General features: G+C 49.5%; 1 protein-coding gene across 1 annotated transcript; it reads left to right on the forward strand.

Moving 5' to 3' along the window:
• Positions 1 to 11,635: 11,635 nt before the first annotated feature.
• CCDC42 (coiled-coil domain containing 42) lies at positions 11,636 to 18,269 on the forward strand. Its single transcript, XM_077834028.1, has 7 exons — positions 11,636 to 11,712; positions 12,732 to 12,837; positions 13,102 to 13,206; positions 14,807 to 15,004; positions 15,557 to 15,778; positions 17,439 to 17,597; positions 18,171 to 18,269. Exons 1-7 carry the CDS (start codon positions 11,636 to 11,638, stop codon positions 18,267 to 18,269), a joined length of 966 nt encoding a protein of 321 aa, XP_077690154.1.
• The last annotated feature ends 4,125 nt before the right edge of the window (positions 18,270 to 22,394 follow it).

Below are 22,394 nucleotides of genomic sequence, written 5' to 3' on the forward strand. Positions count from 1 at the left end.
CTTACAGAATCAGACATAAAAATACAAAAGTGTCCCAGCTGACTGTGACAAATTGCTGACTTTCTCATTTTTACCATATAATTAGAAAATAAATCAACTGGAATATAAATATTGTACTTACATTTTGGTGTATAGTATATAGAGCAGTATAAACATGTCATTGTCTGTATGAACTTTTAGTTTGTACTGACTTTGCTAGTGCTTTTTATGTAGCCTATTGTAAAACTAGGCAAATATCTAGATGAGTTGATGTATCCCCTGGAAGACCTCGGAGATCCTCTAGGGGTACACGTACCCCTGGTTGAGAACCACTGCTCTACAACAAACCCGTATTTGTCAATATCCTCCTGAGTACAATGCACAGCCCACTTCCCTGAGTTTCCTGGCCCCTGGTATTCACAAACATTCAGTGAGCCTTTATTTATGAGAGCGGAAGCACAAATCCCAGGGCTAATCAATGTTATAAAATAAAAGAATATAAAATTCAGACTGGTCTAGAGAAGGGCGATCAGTAGCTTCTGTTCACCCTGCCTCATTGCACATGAACAAGGGCACTTTCCATGAAACTGAAGGGTGGCAAATTCAAAACTGAGAAAGGAAATTAATTACACACCATGTGGGAAAAGTGACTGTGGAACTTGCTGCCAGGTGAAGTCATCGCGGCCAAGTATCTAGCAAGATTCAATGAGGCATTGAATGATTATATGGATAACAGGAATTTCCAGAGTCACAACAGTTCATGCTAAAAGAAGTGTTTTGGAAGGAACATGAAGCCTCATGCTTCAGGGCATTAACCAATCTCTAACCACTAGGGATTTGGATGAGACTTTACAGGGGAAGATTATCCCATATCTGTCTGTTGTGGGGTTTATTGGACCCTTTGCTGAAGCATCTGGTGCTGGCTATTGTCAGAGACAGGATACGGTAGCAGCTGGACCTCGGTTCTGATCCAGCCTGGCTATTCCTGTGCTGTAGCAGATGCTGATGGGTGCCCAGCAGACAGCGAGAGGGATTTGCCCATGAGCTGCCACCCAGGCTCATTCCCTCGGGGGTGGGGGGAGAGCTTTCTTTTGGCTGCTACGATTGCTGTTTGTATTTTCCTCTGCAGTGCTGGGAAAGCAATAGAAGATGCCCATATCCTCAGTAATGAGAAAGGTCTAGGAGCCCAGCATGGAGAAGCAGAGACAGATGAAGTCTTGATAGGAGGTGACATGCTGGCAGCTGCAGGACTCCGGCTGTGATTAGCTGGAAGTAGGGAGCCTTGTCTCAACGGGATCCATAAAACCCTCTGGCTCAGTAATGAACTGGAGACTGGCCAGGTGGCCTGAGAGAGATGTGCACACTCATTTACATGGGGATGCTTCCCCCTCACTCTTAAGGGGGAGGCAGCTGGGCTGGGGGCTTTCTTGTCAGATGTGCTCCAGGATCCGTCCCGTGCTTCCTCCGCAGAGGCCTGGCTCTCTGTGCTGCACTTTCACCTGTTGTTCTGGGAAAAGGGGAAAGGGTGTATCTCTAGAACACCAGTATCCGTACCCAGCGCTCCGGGCAGAGGCGCTCGCCTGGGGAAGGGGCTAAGGATGCAACAGGTGAAGGAGAAATTGCAGTATCTTCCCCCGGGTGTGTATGAGTGTGAGGGAGTGCGTCTGAGCATGTCTACCATGCTCAGGCCCTGACCCAAAGCCCACTGAGAACAACGGAAGTCTTTGCATTGGCTGCAGCGGGTTTGGATCAGGCTCACAGAGAGTAAAACACTTGTCCAGTCTGGGGAAATAAAGGAAAACAACCAAGTAAGAACAAATGTAAAGTCTCAATGAGAAAGAGCACAGTCTGTGACACTCATCTTGGACTGACTCAGACAGCACTTCTCCCTCTGGGCTCCCCAGGAGGGGCAGGGAGATTCTTTGTGCCTGAGTCACAAAAGCCCTGCACCTCACGCAGCCATTTACCCCAGCGCACACTGCAGGGAAAGCAGCACTCCCACTTCGGTCTAGCCATGCTGGACGTGCTCACTGTGCATTGTTCTAACTGATGGCACAAGGCGCAGGGCAGCAGAGCATCCATCCCTCTATAGTTACAGGTGCTGGATGGACACAGAGAGCAGAATGGGAACATCTCCCCCACGTTTACATAGCTACAAACATCACCATGGACCTACGGGAGCTTCCTTGCTGTTTCCTCCGGTCTTTGTTCCTGGGATGAATTTCTGTGCTCTTTCAGGTGGCATCACTGGGAAAAGTCCTGCCCCCGAAGGGTGAGAGGGTCCCATACTGCTGAACATGTCCCCCCTCCCCCCCTCGACACACACACACTGCTCCGGCAGGGACCTAACTCCTAGCTGTCATTCTTGGAAAGCAATTCTTTTTGCACCCTGACTACTCCTGAGCACTACCTCCCAGTGGGACAGGACGCTTTGCAGGGCATTTCTAAAGGGGACCTGGACCCCTGAGGCCACCAAACCCACTTCAGGTGGGTTATAAAGACAGACACGAGCCAAGGCCCCTGAGCTAAAAGAAACCCTGTCGCTGCCAAACACCCCCCTAAGAATATCTCAGGTTCTCTTCTTCTGCTTGGACCCCCGGAGCCTGCAGGGACTAGAGAGCAGTTTCTGCTGCCCCTGAAGAAAATGGCTGTTTGCTGACATGACTAGTCTGAATGCCAGTGATAAAAGCCAGGCACTTCTGCTTTGCTTGGGTCGCTTGTCTCTAAATGAGCCATCTCATAATAACAAACGAGCCCATCAGTCTGCTCTCGGTTTGGAATGCCTGGCCAGCTCTCTCATCTCACTCCTGTTTACAGTGAAAGAGGGTTGCAAGGATGTGACCATAAAAGATTTCCTAACGAAAGCTGGACTCGTGTCAAAAATGAAAATGAAATTTTCCAAGAACTGGGCCCATTCGCCTCCTTCCCCCCCCCCCCCCCCGGCCGTCTTGGCTTTTGTTACTCATGGACAGGACTTTGCGAATGAGGAACCATCTCAGAGTTTAAAGCACCCCTGGATTTTCAAAACAGACTTAGTCATTGGAAAGGAACTATGAACCCCCAACCTCCAGACGCTCCAGAATCACCTATGCCAACCGTGGGCATTGGCCATGCAAAGCAACTTGTTCGGTTGCTCTGATGGTATTTTTCTGACTCCCCCACCAGCGTTCCAACCCGAGACGTTTTTACGTCTCTTCTAGCACCAAGCACAGTCCGGGCTTAATTAGTCCGGGCTTAATTAATTAGTCCAGCTAAGGCTCCCAGTGTGCTGTTGACAGTAGATTGTTTTTGGTATGCCCCCCCCCCCGACCCCCCCACACGTTAGCTGTCATCTCAGACAGCTGGCAGCAGGGAACGGAGCTGAATTAGGACAGGAAAGAAGACATGCTCTGCTTAAGCTTGAATGATTTTCATTAATAGCTTGTTGCTTTTGGAACTCTCGTTATACATAAATGAGGCATCAAAGTTAGGAAATGTGTCAATTTTCCAGCAACTGTACGTTGCCCTGCTCGTCAGAGCTTATGTAGGTGCAAACACCCCTAGTTGGACAATTTGTAAGGACTAGCAGGGTTGTCCTTAGGCATACGCAGCATACGCGGCTGCATAGGGCACCCGAAAATTTGGGGCACCCCTGGTTCTTAGTTTTCAGAGTAGCGGCCGTGTTAGTCTGTATTCGCAAAAAGAAAAGGAGGACTTGTGGTACCTTAGAGACTAACCAATTTATTTGAGCATAAGCTTTCGTGAGCTACAACTCACTTCATCGGATGCATTCAGTGGAAAATACAGTGGGGAGATTTATATACATAGAGAACATGAAACAATGGGTGTTACCATACTGTAACCAGAGTGATCATTTAAACTACTTTCTAAACTACTACATGCTACAAGGGGCCACAGCAATGGTTCCCTCAACCCACCTAGCAATATTGTTAACCTATCCAACTATACTCTCAGCCCAGCAGAAGCAGCTGTTCTATCCCGGGGCCTCTCCTTCTGCCCCTCCACCCCTACGAACATGATACAGTTCTGTGGTGACCTAGAATCCTATTTTCGACGTCTCCGACTCAAGGAATATTTCCAAAATACCTCTGAACAACATACTAATCCACAGAGGTCTCCCTACCAACACTACAGAAAGAAGGATTCTAGGTGGACTCCTCCTGAAGGTCGAAACAGCAGACTGGACTTCTACATAGAGTGCTTCCGCCGACGTGCACGGGCTGAAATTGTGGAAAAGCAGCATCACTTGCCCCATAATCTCAGCCATGCGGAACGCAATGCCATCCACAGCCTCAGAAACAACTCTGACATCATAATCAAAAAGGCTGACAAAGGAGGTGCTGTTGTCATCATGAATAGGTCGGAATATGAACAAGAGGCTGCTCGGCAGCTCTCCAACACGAGTTTCTACAAGCCATTACCCTCTGATCCCACTGAGAGTTACCACAAGCAACTACAGCATTTGCTCAAGAAACTTCCTGAAAAAGCACAGGATCAAATCCGCACAGACACACCCCTGGAACCCCGACCTGGGATATTCTATCTACTACCCAAGATCCATAAACCTGGAACTCCTGGGCGCCCCATCATCTCAGGCATTGGCACCCTGACAGCAGGATTGTCTGGCTATGTAGACTCCCTCCTCAGGCCCTACGCTACCAGCACTCCCAGCTACCTTCGAGACACCACTGACTTCCTGAGGAAACTTCAATCCATCGGTGATCTTCCTGATAACACCATCCTGGCCACTATGGATGTAGAAGCCCTCTACACCAACATTCCACACAAAGATGGACTACAAGCCGTCAGGAACACTATCCCCGATAATGTCACGGCTAACCTGGTGGCTGAACTTTGTGACTTTGTCCTTACCCATAACTATTTCACATTTGGGGACAATGTATACCTTCAGATCAGCGGCACTGCTATGGGTACCCGCATGGCCCCACAGTATGCCAACATTTTTATGGCTGATTTAGAACAACGCTTCCTCAGCTCTCGTCCCCTAAAGCCCCTACTCTACTTGCGCTATATTGATGACATCTTCATCATCTGGACCCATGGAAAAGAAGCCCTTGAGGAATTCCACCATGATTTCAACAATTTCCATCCCACCACCAACCTCAGCCTGGTCCAGTCCACACAAGAGATACACTTCCTGGACACTACAGTGCTAATAAACAATGGTCACATAAACACCACCCTATACCGGAAACCTACTGACCGCTATTCCTACCTGCATGCCTCCAGCTTTCACCCTGACCACACCACACGATCCATCGTCTACAGCCAAGCTCTGCGATACAACCGCATTTGCTCCAACCCCTCAGACAGAGACAAACACCTACAAGATCTCTGTCAAGCTTTCTTACAACTACAATACCCACCTGCGGAAGTAAAGAAACAGATTGATAGAGCCAGAAGAGTTCCCAGAAGTTACCTACTACAGGACAGGCCTAACAAAGAAAATAACAGAACGCCACTAGCCGTCACCTTCAGCCCCCAACTAAAACCCCTCCAACGCATTATTAAGGATCTACAACCTATCCTAAAGGATGACCCAACACTCTCACAAATCTTGGGAGACAGGCCAGTCCTTGCCTACAGACAGCCCCGCAACCTGAAGCAAATACTCACCAACAACCACATACCACACAACAGAACCACTAACCCAGGAACTTATCCTTGCAACAAAGCCCGTTGCCAATTGTGCCCACATATCTATTCAGGGGACACCATCACAGGGCCTAATAACATCAGCCACACTATCAGAGGCTCGTTCACCTGCACATCCACCAATGTGATTTATGCCATCATGTGCCAGCAATGCCCCTCTGCCATGTACATTGGTCAAACTGGACAGTCTCTACGTAAAAGAATAAATGGACACAAATCAGATGTCAAGAATTATAACATTCATAAACCAGTCGGAGAACACTTCAATCTCTCTGGTCACGCAATCACAGACATGAAGGTCGCTATCTTAAAACAAAAAAACTTCAAATCCAGACTCCAGCGAGAAACTGCTGAATTGGAATTCATTTGCAAATTGGATACTATTAATTTAGGCTTAAATAGAGACTGGGAGTGGCTAAGTCATTATGCAAGGTAGCCTATTTCCTCTTGTTTTTTCCTACCCCCCCCCCCGATGTTCTGGTTTAACTTGGATTTAAACTTGGAGAGTGGCCAGTTTGGATGAGCTATTACCAGCAGGAGAGTGAGTTTGTGTGTGTATGGGGGTGGGTTTTTGGAGGGGGGTGAGGGAGTGAGAGAACCTGGATTTGTGCAGGAAATGGCCTAACTTCATTATCATGCACATTGTGTAAAGAGTTGTCACTTTGGATGGGCTATCACCAGCAGGAGAGTGAATTTGTGTGGGGGGGTGGAGGGTGAGAAAACCTGGATTTGTGCTGGAAATGGCTTTTAGATAAGCTATTACCAGCAGGACAGTGGGGTGGGAGGAGGTATTGTTTCATATTCTCTGTGTATATATAGAGTCTGCTGCAGTTTCCACGGTATGCATCTGATGAAGTGAGCTGTAGCTCACGAAAGCTCATGCTCAAATAAATTCGTTAGTCTCTAAGGTGCCACAAGTACTCCTTTTCTTTCTGCGAATACAGACTAACACGGCTGTTACTCTGAAACCTGTCATTTAAGGTGAGCTATTACCAGCAGGAGAGCGGGGGGGGGAAGGGGGGAACCTTTTGTAGTGATAATCAAGGTGGGCCATTTCCAGCAGTTGACAAGAACGTCTGAGGAACAGTGGGGGGTTGGGGGTGGGGGATAAACATGGAGAAATAGTTTTACTTTGTGTAATGACCCATCCACTCCCAGTCTTTATTCAAGCCTAAATTAATTGTATCCAGATTGCAAATTAATTCCAATTCAGCAGTCTCTCGGTGGAGTCTGTTTTTGAAGTTTTTTTGTTGAAGAATTGCCACTTTTAGGTCTGTAATTGAGTGACCAGAGAGACTGAAGTGTTCTCCAACTGGTTTTTAGTGTCCACCCTCCCACCTCTTCCTATCCCTGTTCTGACCCTTCCTGCAGGCTCCCACAGCTAGCTGCTGCAGCCTGGGGAGTCTTCCTCAGGAGGTTTCAGAGTAACAGCCGTGTTAGTCTGTATTTGCAAAAAGAAATGGAGGGGATCTAGTAACTTAAAAATGAAAAAGCCTTCCAACCCGCCAGACCTATTAGCACAACATTGAAACTGTTAAAGAGCCTTTCAAGTGGTAATGAAGCCATTTCACAGGCATTTGCCAACTCCTATGTATATACTGAATACATCCAATGAAGTGAGCGGTAGCTCACGAAAGCTTATGCGCAAATAAATTTGTTAGTCTCTAAGGTCCACAAGTCCTCCTTTTTTTTTTTGCGAATACAGACTAACATGGCTGCTACTCTGAAACCTAGGTATACACTGTCAGTTTCTGAATTTACTGACAAAACCAATTGTGCATTACTGTAATATTTACTCAGAACATGTTAGTCTACAGGACCTTAGTTTAAAATTTGCTTTAAAATGTTTCATTAGTGTGTTGCTGAAGATATAAAATCACATCGCTAAAAAATCCTTGCATATTTTAGATGCACAATTTGAGTATTCATCTTTAGCCTTAAATGCTTGGATCTTCAGACATATAATTTTTTAAACAAATCCTTCAAAAGACCACCCTTATCTAAAATACACATTTTAATTTTAATTACTGTAGTGCAAAAAACTTGCTTCCAAAGTCTTCCTGTCCTTTCTGTCCATCCCTTTCTCCCTTCAGCCCCCTGTTGAAGAGAGTCCTTAAAGGGACAACACCCTTTTCGTTCCAGATAGCTGGACAAACGAGTTTCCCTTTCTTTACTTCTGACTATTTGACGAACTAGTTTTAAGAGAACCCTCTAGCAAAATCAGTACCTTAGTAAGATGTAAAATCCTTTGTTATGCCTAAAATCTTTGGAAACATTTTTTTAAAGTTGATGAAATTTCATAAACATGTCTATTGTTGTGGAGATCACACAAAGTAAATTAATATTCCCTTTTTCTAAAAGCAATGAATATTGTTATGAACACACTAAACCTCTGTGACTGATTACAATAATGTCTTTGTTTCAGTGAGTTACATATGTAGTAATCTGGAATGATTACTTTATGAAGGCTTAAGAGTACATTTAAAATATAAAATCAGCGTAGAAATACTGATTAAGAAAATGTAAAACAGAGAAGAGCTGCATCATGTATTTCATAATATTTAATGTTGTATTCAGCAGGACAGCTGACTTGCCCTTACTACAAAGTTTTTGCAAATAAATTTCTGACAAACTTCAGGGTATATCAAAATCCCCATGACTGACATTTTTTATTCCCAAATTTAGTGCTTTTAATTAGGTACCTTAGAATCATAGAATCATAGAATATCAGGGTTGGAAGGGACCTCAGGAGGTCATCTAGTCCAACCCCCTGCTCAAAGCAGGACCGATCCCCCATTAAATCATCCCAGCCAGGGCTTTGTCAAGCCTGACCTTAAAAACTTCTAAGGAAGGAGATTCCACCACCTCCCTAGGTAACGCATTCCAGTGTTTCACCACCCTCCTAGTGAAAAAGTTTTTCCTAATATCCAACCTAAATCTCCCCCACTGCAACCTGAGACCATTACTCCTTACCTTCTGCATGTCCGGTCTTTACCATCTGGCATGGAGTGTAAAACATGCTCCATTATTTTTTTTTAAAAAAAAAACACTCTTCTGCAATTTCTTTCTAATATCATTTGCTTCATTTGGGTTCAGGGATTTGGCTGGAAGGGGTTAGCAGGGACTAGGGAGTGGGAGGGAAGAGGAGGGAGACCGTGGGGAGAGGGTGGGGCCTGGGCAGACTAGGGGTGGAATATGGGCGGGGCCACAGGTGGAAGAGGTTGGCTGGGGAGCTAGCCTCCTAGGGTCACCAGCTGTCCTGATTTTATAGGAACAGTCCCAATTTTGGGGGCTTTTTCTTATATAGGCACCTATTACACCCCACCCCCCATCACGATTTTTTACACTTGCTATCTGGTCACCCTATAGCCTCCCCAAACGGCAGCTTCACCCACCGCCCGTGACAGCAGGTAAGAGCAGGTCGGCTTCCACACACCCAGCGTGCGCTGCAGTCTCCTTAGGCAGGGGCTGTCTTCACAGAACCAAATGCGCTGGTGTGGCGCATTCTGCATGAGGCAGAAGGTACGGGGATCTCTGCGGGGAACTGTGACTCTCCGCCACCGTGAGGTGGGCTGGGTGACTCGGTACCCTTGCTGCCTCGTCCCTTCCCGCCCCGGGCTGCAAGCCCAGGCTACCGGCGGGAATAGGGGCACCGGTTTAATAATACTGTGTAGGGCCCCATAAATCCAAAGGATGGCCCTGAGGACTGGCCTCAGTTCCTCTGGCTGTACAAGCAGAGATCTCTGCTGTTTCAGCTGAATGGCCTGGCCTGGTAGATGAGTGGCAATAGCAGGTTCACAACCCGCTACCCGAGCTCTAGCCACTAGAGGGGGACAAAGAGCTCTCAGGTGGCAAAGACTAGAGCTGGGCAAAGAATGGATTTTTTGGTTCACAGACAATTCTGAACAATTGAAAGAAATCATTTTGGGTTTCAACATTTTTGGCAAATCAAAAAGTAAAAAACCAACATTTTGGGTCAATTGAAGTGTTTGGTTCGACCCCAAATTAATCATTTTGTTTTGACTTTGAACATTTTTTAATGTTTAAAAAAACGTAAATAAAATTAAAGGACATTTTGAAACAAAAAGTCAGTTTGAAAATGTCAAAATGAAATGTGTCATTTTTTTCAGAATTTTATTTGGGGGATTTTTTTTCAGTTGAAACAATTTGGCAAAATTGACACAAATTTGCAAGAGATTTCTGTGTCACTGAATCTGCATTTTTTTGCTGAACAAACGTTTTGGTCAAAACTTTTTGCCGAGCTCTAGTAAAGATGCCTGAGCCATGTGAACACTGGCACTTAAACTGCATTGCTGCGCCACTGGCTGGGAAGGGGTACAATAGTTTTCAGTGTAGACAAGGCCAAAGTGTAACAGACTGTCAGGGAGAGACGTCCATCTCCAACCTGTATCAGAGAGAACCAAACCTCGGAGAGCCTGAAGCCTGAAATCCATCCCTAAGGACTGTTTATCCAAGCCAGTTCTCTGTTCATTCACTAGGAATAAGCCTGAGCCTGCCTCTTTCCTTTGGGCAGCATGTGAAGGGCAGGAAACCTCCCTAGTTGATATAAGGGATCAGGTCATTCAAGCTGCACTGAGAAGGGCACAAATGTAACTAACTGCAGCTTAGCTGCTGTAAATACATCTTGCAAGGCAAACTCAGTGTATACCCCAGATTAATGATCCGGAGGATGGCGTGGATTGTACCCTCAGCAAGTTTGTAGATGACACTAAACTGGGAGGAGGGGTAGATATGCTGGTGGGTAGGGATAGGATATAGAGGGACATTGACAAATTAGAGGATTGGGCCAAAAGAAATCTGAGGAGGTTCAACAAGGACAAGTGCAGAGTCCTGCACTTAGGACGGAAGAATCCCATGCACCGCTACAGACTGGGGACTGACTGGCTAAGCAGTTCCGCAGAAAAGGACCTGGGGATTACAGTTCTCCGGTCAGGGAGTAGAATGCTCCATTTGCATGGCTCAGATCTCATTGGGATGTTATTATTTATCACAGCATGAGTCTTCACAGGGCTTCTCTATGTTTTGTTCTGAGCAAATATCTTAGATCTACTGTGTGTGTGTGATTGCCCCCATGTTGGCCAACACAGATTGAACTGGGAACCTCCACAACTAAAAGACTGAGGTGCTATGGCTTGTAACTGTGACTAACATACACATACATATATCGAATTTTATAACGATCTGATGCTCACCTCCTCCTGGACACACCTGCCTACATGCAGGAGCTGCCTTTCCTGCTGGGAATACTGCAATGGTTGCAAAGGGCACAGAGAGAGGTGACCCTGGAGAATTGTCACCTGTGCAGCATGAGGGAACCCCCTGCTGTCCCCCGAACCCTGGCAGCAATAATGCTCTGTCTTTACAAAGATGCCATGTATGTTATGGCTAAACCTTTGACAGCTTTCCCTCTTCCTCCCCTTTCTCATGTCATGGCCATTGCCAACTCAATCAGCCTAGCGACACGGTGCACGGGGGCCAGCAGGAGGAGCTCAGGCTGTGCACCGGGCTTTCAGCCCTGCTGACCTGGACCTCCCGAGAGGCTCATCCAGTTCCTCCCTTCCCAAAGGGGACGTGGAAGGGAAGGGGAGGATGCAGCAGTGGAGCTGGGGACTGGGGCGATGGCTCCCTGCAGCCCAGCCAGATAGGAACAAATTTCCCCTTAAGGGAGAGGAGCTTTAAGGTTGCTAAGTAACCACCTGGCATTGTCCAACCCTGGCTGCTGGGGTTCCATGGATTCCAACGGTACATGGAGCCAGCCACCAAGCCTCTGTCTGCTGGGGGCTCTGACACGGAGGGAAGGGAAGAGAGGGCCTTGGGAAGAGCAGGAGGGAGGTGCTCAGGGATTGTGGGTGTGTCCCACGCCAGCCCGCTAACTCCTACATAGGGCAGCTGAGCTGAGCCCCAGGGAGAGGCTGCACAGGTGGGGCCAGAGCAGGGCTCGCCGGGGGGAGCAGACACAATGGCCACCATGGAGGAAGAGGACCTGTCGGAGTATTTCCGCATGCAGTATGGGCAGAAGCTCCTGAAGCTGCTGATGTGAGTAACACGCTCCCCTTCCCATCCCATCCGTCCCCCGCCTTCTATGGCCTTCCACTGTTCCACCCTCCTCTGTCCCATACACCCACCTCCTTCTCTCCTTTCCCCCACATCCAGTCCTTCTCCCACATCCCTTCTGCCTTTTTGTCTCTCCACCATCTCTCCCTCTCCCACCTTCCCTTGCCCTCCCTCCACCTTTCCCCTCATAGAATATTATAGAATATCAGGGTTGGAAGGGACCTCAGGAGGTCATCTAGTCCAACCCCCTGCTCAAAGCAGGACCAATCCCCAACTAAATCATCCCAGCCAGGGCTTTGTCAAGCCTGACCTTAAAAACCTCTAAGGAAGGAGATTCCACCACCTCCCTAGGTAACCCATTCCAGTGCTTCACCCCCTCCTAGTGAAAAAGTTTTTCCTAATATCCAACCTAAACCTCCTCCACTGCAACTTGAGACTATTACTCCTTGTTCTGTCATCTGCTATCACTGAGAACAGCCTAGATCCATTGTCTTCAGAACCCCCTTTCAGGTAGTTGAAAGCAGCTATCAAATCCCCCCTCATTCTTCTCTTCTACAGACTAAACAATCCCAGTTCCCTCTGTCTCTCCTCATAAGTCATGTACTCCAGCCCCCTAATAATTTTTGTTGCCCTCTGCTGGACTTTTTCCAATTTTTCCACATCCTTCTTGTAGTGTGGGGCCCAAAGCTGGACACAGTACTCCAGATGAGGCCTCACCAATGCCGAATAGAGGGGAACGATCACATCCCTCGATCTCCCTCCCATCCTGCCTTTCTCCCTGGGCACAAGTAGAATTCAGTCTCCATGGTCATGGCCCTGGGCTTCATCCACACACGGTGCTCTGCCATGGCACCCCAGCCCTAGCTGAGTAGCTCAGAGCCCACAGGGCACAGGCCGACCGAACGGCGAGGCTGTCTCCCTTGCGATGGGCAGGCAGCACTGAGCTCATGGGCGCAGCCACAGGCAGCCCCACAGGGAACGCTTTTGTATCTTTGCGGCAGGAAATTCCCAGCGACGGAGGAGCAATCCCCATCACCATCCATTCGGCTGCTGGAGAAGAAGAAAGAGGCCACGCTGGTGCACAGGGCTATGGAGGCTCAGAAGGAGGTGAGAGAGGCGTGCGTGAGGGAGCCCCGCCATGACTGCTATGACCCACAACACCAGCTAGGCTTCTTGCACACCCTCCACCTCCTGCTGGGTCCAGTCTCCTCAGGCACCCCCTGAGAGGCACAGTGCAAAATCTGTCCCACTGGTCTCTGGCCCTGCTTTGGAGGGTCAGGGTGTGGGAGCACCGACTATTGGCACCGGAAGGGGGGCTCACTGAGTCAGAACAGCTGGCTCACCTTTTGCCTTTCTCCATGATCCCTGTAGGCTTTCCGGACGAGGATGGAAGCCCTGAATAACCGATGGGAGGAGCTCAGGGCCAAGGAGATTCAGCTGAAGGCTTATATAAAGAAATTTGAGCAGTTCATACAGGTACAACTAGTCCAGTGGCACTCACATAACACGCCCCTGAGCTGTAACACAGCCGCCTGTTCCCATTCCATGTGAACGTCTCCTGTGTGGTACACCCGCACACACCCCTGAGCTGTAACACTGCCGCCTGTTCCCATTCCATGTGAACGTCGCCTGTGTGGTACACCCGCACACACCCCTGAGCTGTAACACAGCCGCCTGTTCCCATTCCATGTGAACGTCGCCTGTGTGGTACACCCGCACACACCCCTGAGCTGTAACACTGCCGCCTGTTCCCATTCCATGTGAACGTCTCCTGTGTGGTACACCCGCACACACCCCTGAGCTGTAACACAGCCGCCTGTTCCCATTCCATGTGAACGTCTCCTGTGTGGTACACCCGCACACACCCCTGAGCTGTAACACTGCCGCCTGTTCCCATTCCATGTGAACGTCACCTGTGTGGTACACCCGCACACACCCCTGAGCTGTAACATTGCCTCCTGTTCCCATTCCATGTGAACGTCTCCTGTGTGGTACACCCGCACACACCCCTGAGCTGTAACACTGCCGCCTGTTCCCATTCCATGTGAACGTCGCCTGTGTGGTACACCCGCACACACCCCTGAGCTGTAACACTGCCGCCTGTTCCCATTCCATGTGAACGTCGCCTGTGTGGTACACCCGCACACACCCCTGAGCTGTAACACTGCCACCTGTTCCCATTCCATGTGAACGTCGCCTGTGTGGTACACCCGCACACACCCCTGAGCTGTAACACTGCCGCCTGTTTCCATTCCATGTGAACGTCTCCTGTGTGGTACACCCGCACACACCCCTGAGCTGTAACACTGCCGCCTGTTCCCATTCCATGTGAACGTCGCCTGTGTGGTACACCCGCACACACCCCTGAGCTGTAACACTGCCGCCTGTTCCCATTCCATGTGAACGTCTCCTGTGTGGTACACCCGCACACACCCCTGAGCTGTAACACTGCCGCCTGTTCCCATTATGTGTAGAGGGCTCCTCCATGATACACCTGCACACACCCATGACTCCCTCCCTCTCAACTCTCTTCTCAGCATAGAACAGGAATGAACATTGCAGGGCAGTAGCCATGATGTTATCTGCCAGGGCCCCTCCCCCAGAGCCTCTTCACTCTGTATCTCTGCCAGAGAAGGTCTCAGGAGGGGCTGGCCAGGGGTGAGTTGCTCTATGTTGCCATGAGCCTTCAACACCAGCTTTGTCATGCCCAGCTTAAGTGGCATCCATCCCAAAGTCTCAGCCAACATCTTCCCTTAGTGCTGGTAGCAGGGTGTTCTCTGCAGTCCTCCTTAGGACCAGGTGCCAATGGCAGTGGAAGCTATGGGACCCCATGCCAGCTGCTGGTGACTGTCTAGCTTGATTGCTGTCCATTGGCATGATCATGGCTCATTCAGGGTTCTTCTCCCCTCCCCTCCTCCACGCCACCATAGTCTCTCTCCTTTTCCAAGTACTGCTGATGTTGGAGGGGCGTGGGGCTGGATAGGAGGCATCTCCTTATGATGTGGTCACATCGCTAACCTCCCACATCTCTTGTCTGGGGTTTCCTTTCTGGGGTGGTGGCGGGGGGGATTGCTAGGAAAATGACCTGAAGCGAATCAGGGCCCTGAAGAAAGCCAACAAGGAGAAAGAGCTGAAGAAACAGAGGGTGAAGGAGCTGGCCAAGGCCAAGCTGGACATGGAGGTCCTAAAACAGGAGCACCAGCAGCTCTCCAACAAGCTGCAGCAGTATTCCATCTTCAACAAGTACCTGGAGACGGTGGTCGAGGTGTCGGAGGTGAGCCTGGACCCTAGGGGCTCCCACATGCTGAGATGGGGAGCTGAGATGGGACCATGGGCAGCGGCAAAAGTCTCAGGGAGAGATGAGGCAGGGCCCAGGGTTCCCTGCAGCTGGGTGTAGAGAGTGTAGAGGAGGTGAGATGGGTTTCCCTTGTGCTAGAAAGGAGCCAGAGAAAGGAGCAGTGCTGTGTGGCAGGGACCTAGGGAAGGGACTGGAGGTTTTAGCAAAGCGGAGGTGGGACCCCAGGGATTTGGCCAAGGGAACAGAGGGTGAGGCTGGGATGAGCATGGCCCTCCCATGCGTGCGTGGGAGGCTCAGGCCAGGGGGAGGTGTGATATTTTCCTGGGGTAGGGGTGATGACGAAGCTGGGACACAGGAGAGCGCTGGTGTGGTAAGGATACTCTGGGGCAGATGTGCTATTCTCCCCTGTTAGAGGGGAGGGGATGTCCTTCCCTGCCTGGGCTGGGTATCAGTGCTGGGTATCAGTGACAGGCTCCCGTGTGCCATGCAGGGCTACGGGGCAGTAACGCCCAGTGCACTGTGCTGCAGTTTGAGGAGATACGGGAAGTCATTGGCCGGTACAAGACGCTGGTGGGCATGCACCAGGACCTCATGCAGTCGGCGCAGGAGGGGCTGGAGATGATCGAGCAGGCGAAGATGCGCCTGTCGCACTACACGGAGGAGAAGGACGACGAGATCCTGCAGCACAACAACCAGCTGGCGCGCCTGCAGATGCGCTTTGACCACGCCCGCAGTGATGTCATCGTCTGGGTAAGGGGGCTCCCCATACACGTGCCCCGAGGAAGCCCTCTTCCTCCCCGCAGACACAGGCAGGGGGACTCTCCCAGCTTGCTGGGCAGTGGTGGGACAGGAGGCTGGCAAGGCAGCAGGATACTGCCACCCTGTTTGCTGGGTGGGTGCCTCACCCCTGACCCAGTGGGTCATCCCAGGGTTCAATCTGTGACTGCACTGGGCCAGGAGGACAGACCCTGGGTTTCAGGGCACTGGTGGGTCACAGAATCATAGACGTTAGCCCTTGTGCATAGCAGGAGAGTTCCATTCGGTCGATTTCAAATCTGTCTATCTACACCAGGGAAAACCCCAAATGCCGCTGCCCTTGCCACAATTTAAGTCTCGCCTGAGTTGGTTCTGCATGGCGACCAAAGCTAGACTGATTTAAGAGAGGCCTAACCCAGAGTAAGGCCCTGATTCATCGGAGTACTGAACCAGGGACCAGTGGGACTCTGCCCACGCTTCATGTTAGGCACAGGTGTGAATAGCTTGCTGAGTCAGGGTCACCCTGCATCTACGCTAGGGCTTGCTTGGGGGTGACAATAAAGCAATGGCATGACGTGGGTGCACTTTTTCTCATTTAGACCAGACTGTTGGGATACGAGAGACCTATTTGGTCATATCCAATCTATCCCCCAGGGCCAGGGCTGGATTGTTCTCCACAGGAGGGCCTCCATGGCTTTGTCTAATGTAGCTATATAGGCCTCAAGTCTTGGGGCTTTCACCAGTCCCTGGGATGAAGATCCCAGGGGTTCAGAAACCTCAGCATGGCTATGGTTTTGCAGCTGTTCAGCCTTTGCTTTGTCCAATTGTAATCCATGACTCCAAATTATACCCCTTATACCCCTTGATTCACCCCTCTTTTCTGTTTATACCCTTCAGAGATTTGCAGATATTTGTCATGGTCCTCCTGGTTCATGGTTGGTAGCCAGGGCCCTGTGAATGATGGGATGACAAGACTGCGTAAATAGCTGCATAATTCCCCCTGTTTTAGAAGTGGCCTCAGAATTGTGCTCTGCAATCCAAGCTTTCATTTAAAATCACAAGAAAAGTGAAGAAAACCTTCCAGATGCGACACATCCTGTCTTATTGTTTGGTTCTGGTTCCTTCCCCATTTCTAGTACTGTTATACAGTATTTATATCATTACCTCTTTGAACATTCCCTGATGAAGGCACGCTGGCTGCTGCTGCTGGTGTGAATTGTTTTTCTTTCCCAGCAGCATTACAATGTGCTGCCCCTTTAGCAGGGTGTTTTTTAAGTTTCCCCCCGCCTTTTCCAGTGCTCCCAGACTGTCCATACCTCTTCCCTCTGCATCATGCTCACTAGACTTAGCTCCCCAAACCAACTCTTGTGAACTCTGACCTGCTTGTGCAGGTGCATTCTGGGAACTTGCCATTACTCTGCTGATTTCTCGTAATGATGATCACCAGCTATGGCTCATGATCCCGAGCCGAGACTTTTCCAGGTGTGAATGGAAGTGAAAGGACAGATCCATGCTGTGTAGTGTCCAGGGGGAGGGTGGGTACTGCCCAGGTGGCAGATGGGCCGCTATCAAGTTGGTATCTCCAGTGCTTTGCCATCCTCTCTGCTGAGCAGCTTATTTCCATGCTCTCTGCCGTCCTCTCCTCTCTCCGCAGGAGTCTCGCTGGGCCCACATTCAGAACACAGCCGCCAAGAAAACCCTCATGCTGGGCACCATCAAGATGGCCACCCTGAACCTCTTCCAGAGTGTGAGCAAGCAACTGAAGGAGACCTTGAGCGTGCCCGTGGAGGACACCCACAAGCAGCTGGACATGGTACAGCCAGGCTGATGCCTACCCCTCACCCCCAGATCAGGGAAGGAGAGCAGCACCTGCCCCAGCTACAGGAGAGGCCTGGAGAAAACAGAGTGTATCAGGCACCTCACCCCACCCTGGAGGGGACTCTTTAGGACAGAGCTGGGGTGCTGTTGGCAGAGCAGAGGGGGATGTACACCAGCAATAAATGAGCATGGTGTCTGAGTTGATCCTTGCCCCCTCTCGCCCCAGAGAGGGGCCAGGGCAGGAGAGGGAGGGTCTATTTGTGGAGGCAGAAGGCTGGATGAATTGGGACCGCGGGTGACTGAACTGGCTACAAATCCCTTGTGTATCTGGGCCATCACTCCATGCTTCCATTAGCTGGCTCCCTGCCCTCAAAGACTGGCCCCCAAAGAGCCATCCCACTTGCTCTGAGCTGGGGATGCAAATGTCCAGTCCTCCTCCTCTGCAGACCAATTTAAAGCCATGGGAAATGTGCCTTTCAAAGGAGCCAAACACCTGCTATTCACGCTGCAAAAGCCATTCCAAGCAGTCCTAAACCTCCAGCCCTGCCATCTCTCTTCTCTACCCCAGATCCAGCAGTTCATCCAGGACCTCTCCGATATCTGGGCAGAGGTGAGAAAGAAGGACATCCAAAGCCGATCAATGATAGTTGTGGTCAAGGACATGTAAGGGAAACACCAGCTACCCCTGTTCTGCCAAGGGAAGGCTTGGCCAGCTCAGACAGGAAAGGAAAGGGTCTCCCATGGATGCTGCAGACTGTACTTCGGTGCTCTCCGTGCTCCTGGCTCTGAGCTCCTGGGCAAACGGAGACTGTCTGTGTTATAAAGACAATGTATTCTAAGACTCCACGTCATTTTCATGGAGTTTGTTCCTCACATTACATTAAAAACCACCCCACAGTGCCCTGACATAGAGCTGGGGGCATTTCTCCACTTACACGTTGTTGCTGAAAACTATAGATTTGGCTCAACCAAGATATTTCGGGTTTCAGAGTAACAGCCGTGTTAGTCTGTATTCGCAAAAAGAAAAGGAGTACTTGTGGCACCTTAGAGACTAACCAATTTATTTGAGCAAACTCTTCCTGAATTCCCCCAAAATCCCCCAAAACTCCAAACGTTTCATTTCAACATTTTCTGACCAAAGCATTTCTTTTGATTCAAAACATGCTGTTTCCATGAGACGTTTCCTTCCATTTTATTATTTTTTTTAAATGTTAAAAAAAAAAAGCTCAAAACCAAAGTTAAATGTTCCATTTTGGGTCAGACAAAATGCTTAGTTCGACACCAAGTGAACTCTTTGATTTGTGGAAAATTTTGGGAATTTAGTTATCAACTTGACCCAAAACTAATATGTGATCTGATTTTTCGGAATTGGTAGACGACTAAAGAAACCAGTTATTTGCCCAGCTCTCCCAGGGGGGGATGATCACTCCCCCAGTATCACAGCCACGAATCCTCTTCGGTACTGAGAGAGTGGGATGTTCTGCACGGGGAAAGAACATCCCGGCGAACCCAACCCCAGAAAGGCACTAATGAGGAGGCTGGGCCAGAGACTGGTAAACCCAATGGGTTTGCCTGTGTCTCATTCCCAGCAACACCTCATTCTGGCTAGGGCAGAGACTGCTCTGACTGTTATGCATCCCACTCTATCTGATTCCCTGAACCTCCCCCTGCACCCAGGGACTGGTTACAGCGTTTTCACTTCACTTAAGGATAGGTCACTTTCCCGAGGTAAAAATTCCCCCCAGGCTGATATGGAGGGAATGGAGCAGCTCTCCCAATCTGGCAGGAGGCCTGGGGAGGAGAGCGGGTGCCCTGGGTTGGTGTGAGAGATTGAGAGGGGGGAGCATGTGCCTGGGCTGGTTTGAGGGGCTGAGGGAGGGGCGCAGGTCCCCCAGGCTGGGGTGAGGAATTCAGGGAGGGGAGTGGGTGCAGGGGCAGATTTGAGGGGCTGGGGGAGGAGAGCGTCTCCCAGGTCGGGGGGATGTTTGGGGGAGTTGGTGTCCCAGGCTGGTGTGAGGGGTTGGGGGGAAGAGAGAGAGTCTTCTGGGATGGCAGGAGGGATTGCGGGAGGAGCAGGTCTCTGTGATGCTGCCCAGGAGAACCCATCTTTGTGAGGCACCTCGCTACCACCTGCCCTTAGCATGAGGGAGCCTTGTCTGTAGCTGCCCGGGCTCAGTTCCATGACACTCAGTTACTAGCAACACAAACATTCCCCCTTGGCTGCTGTGGGCTCGGCTTTCTCTGTACAGGTTAGCGATAGGCACACATTAGCCTCTGGGTCCTCCACGTGTCCCCTGTAGTGTCGCAGGCCCCTATCCCCAGGATTACCCAGCCCACTGTTCCCAAAGGAACGGTGCACCACAGTTTACAAGTTTTACCTTTCCACAGATCCGCTCAGCACACAGCACTTAGCCATATTTCTAGTGAAAGCAAGAGTAAGTTTGTTATCAAAGGACAGAGATTCAAATGATACCAAGTAAGACTATTGGAAACAAATGGTTACATAGAAAATAAAATCACCACGTGCTTACTAGACCTAAACTTACCGCCCAAGTTATCCTCATACCTAGAGAAGTTTCTCTCACCCAACTTTCTTCCCAGCATGTTCAGCCAAACCTGGCTGTCCCTCTGTCCTGAAGCAAATCCCACTGTCAGGTCACTTCCCCAGGGAATCCTTGGGGATTCCTCTGTTCCCCAGATATAGTTTCAAACGTTCATCATGTTAACTCCTAAACAGGCTACCCCCTGCTGGTTTAATATTTTCCTGCAGCTCCAGCAATTGACTGATTCGCATTTGGCTCCGACTGTAGATGGGCATCTGTTGAGAACTATACAATATTCCGTTTGCCCGTGGCCAGCCAAAGAGAGAAGCGTCTCTGCCCCCTGCCTGGGAGAAGCATGTGCATCACCCTTTGGTGACCTGCCTTAATACACAGTCCTACCGAGCACCGTTTTTACACTATACACATAACTCCTCATATAGTTTTCCTGTATACATCTTGCAATGATGGTGATGATCAGTGTGACACAAGCTTTCAGTAGACATGACATTCATGAGTGAACTAGTACGCAGATCCCAGACCCAGGGGATCCCTCTAACCCTTAGGCACTCCGTGCCCTCTGCCAGGTGGCACCAAGAGATCGCTGGGTCACAGTCTCCCGGGCTGGCATGGAGGTTTTGGAGGAGCGGAGTTGCTGGGCTGGTGTGGGGTCTTTCTTGACAAATACCCACCATCATCCAATCTAAATAAAGGAGGGGGATTATTCCAAGCCTCTGGAGAGGGCAAAGTAAGGAACAATGGCTTGAGGCTGTTGCCCTATTTCAGTTTGAGTTGGCATCTTAATAGTTCTGTGTTAAAGCGCACTGTCCCTAGAGAGCAAGTCTGTCCCCAGGCTGCTCCAGTTTTACAATCAGCGGGGTGAGACTTACCCTGAAGGTTTTAGGAGCAGATGAAGAACGAACACAGCAACCACAAACACAGCTACAAGTGAGCTATTGTGTCTTTACTACAAGTTCCACTCCACAGACAATCAATGTCACAATCACAAACAACACCAAGCGAACCCGTGCAATATCCAGCAGCGTGTTCATATTCACATACCCAGCGATATCAGAGAGCTTCATGGCTCTCTCAACAGGTAGCCATCCTTTGGGGGGGTGGGGGGGGAGTCTCCTGATGGGGCCTTCCCACCTTATCCATACCAGGGCAGGAAACCCTTTTATCCTGGGTTATAACCAAACCCACCACCTTATGCATATGTACAAGAATTCCAACCCCCTTTTCCTTATCTGTACTTCTGCACCCCATAAAGGTTGGGGTGCCTTGCTTTCCACAGGTTACCCTCTTAGTTCCCCTTATTCTAGGGTTGCCAATTTTGGTTGGATGTATTCCTGGAGATTTCATCACATGACATAATCTTTAATTAAAGATTAATTTTAATTCTTGGAGACTCTAGGCCAACCCTGGAGGCTTGGCAACCCTACTTTATTTCCATTATGCATCTATGTAAACACATCCCCATGGTGACCTGAGGTTCCCATGATGTTACATTAATATCTTGCAGTCTAGACATTGTGGCATATTTTCCTGAATATCACCCATGGACACATTCTTTACAGGAATCTTGTACCTTTACTGATCCACAGTTATTCCTGGGTCACTTATGTCAACCCTCCATAGGCCTGAGACCTAACATGGCTAAACTGAAATTTGACAGGCTTCATCCTCTAGGCCTTGCAATACTTACTGATATACTTAATGTTATACTCCTACAATACTATACTACGTAAACCTCTCCATCACACCTGACTTAATTATACTTAACCACAACAACACCTCTATTAAATGAAATAATTGGCTACAAGGCCTGAGGCTGGAGCTGGATAGGAGACACGAGGGAAAGTGTTAATATGGGACGTGGTGAGTGAAAGAGACAAGTGAGGGAGGTGGGAGCAGGGACCGTAATTGCCAAGGTACGGGCAGACCAATCTAGGCCAAAGGGGGCAGGGGGCGCTCCAGGCAAGGCAGACGTGACAGGAAAGAGAACACAGGGACTTGGCTTCCCATCAGCTGTGAAACATTGCCAAGGATTAACGAGTTGTTTATCATTCGCACTTTCCATTCAGACTTCACTGGCCTCAGACGATGATCTCTTCAGAGCAACAGCCTGTGGGCTTGTCTACACAGGAACATTTTACTAGTTACTCTGAAGTTAAACCAATCTAGCTGTACCAGTATAGCCTCTGTGTGGACACCTTATTCTGGTATAAGATTGGCTTTTTTTCAGTTTA

Source organism: Eretmochelys imbricata, chromosome 14 (genome assembly GCF_965152235.1).
Source record: "Eretmochelys imbricata isolate rEreImb1 chromosome 14, rEreImb1.hap1, whole genome shotgun sequence".
Taxonomy (NCBI): Eukaryota; Metazoa; Chordata; order Testudines; family Cheloniidae; genus Eretmochelys; species Eretmochelys imbricata.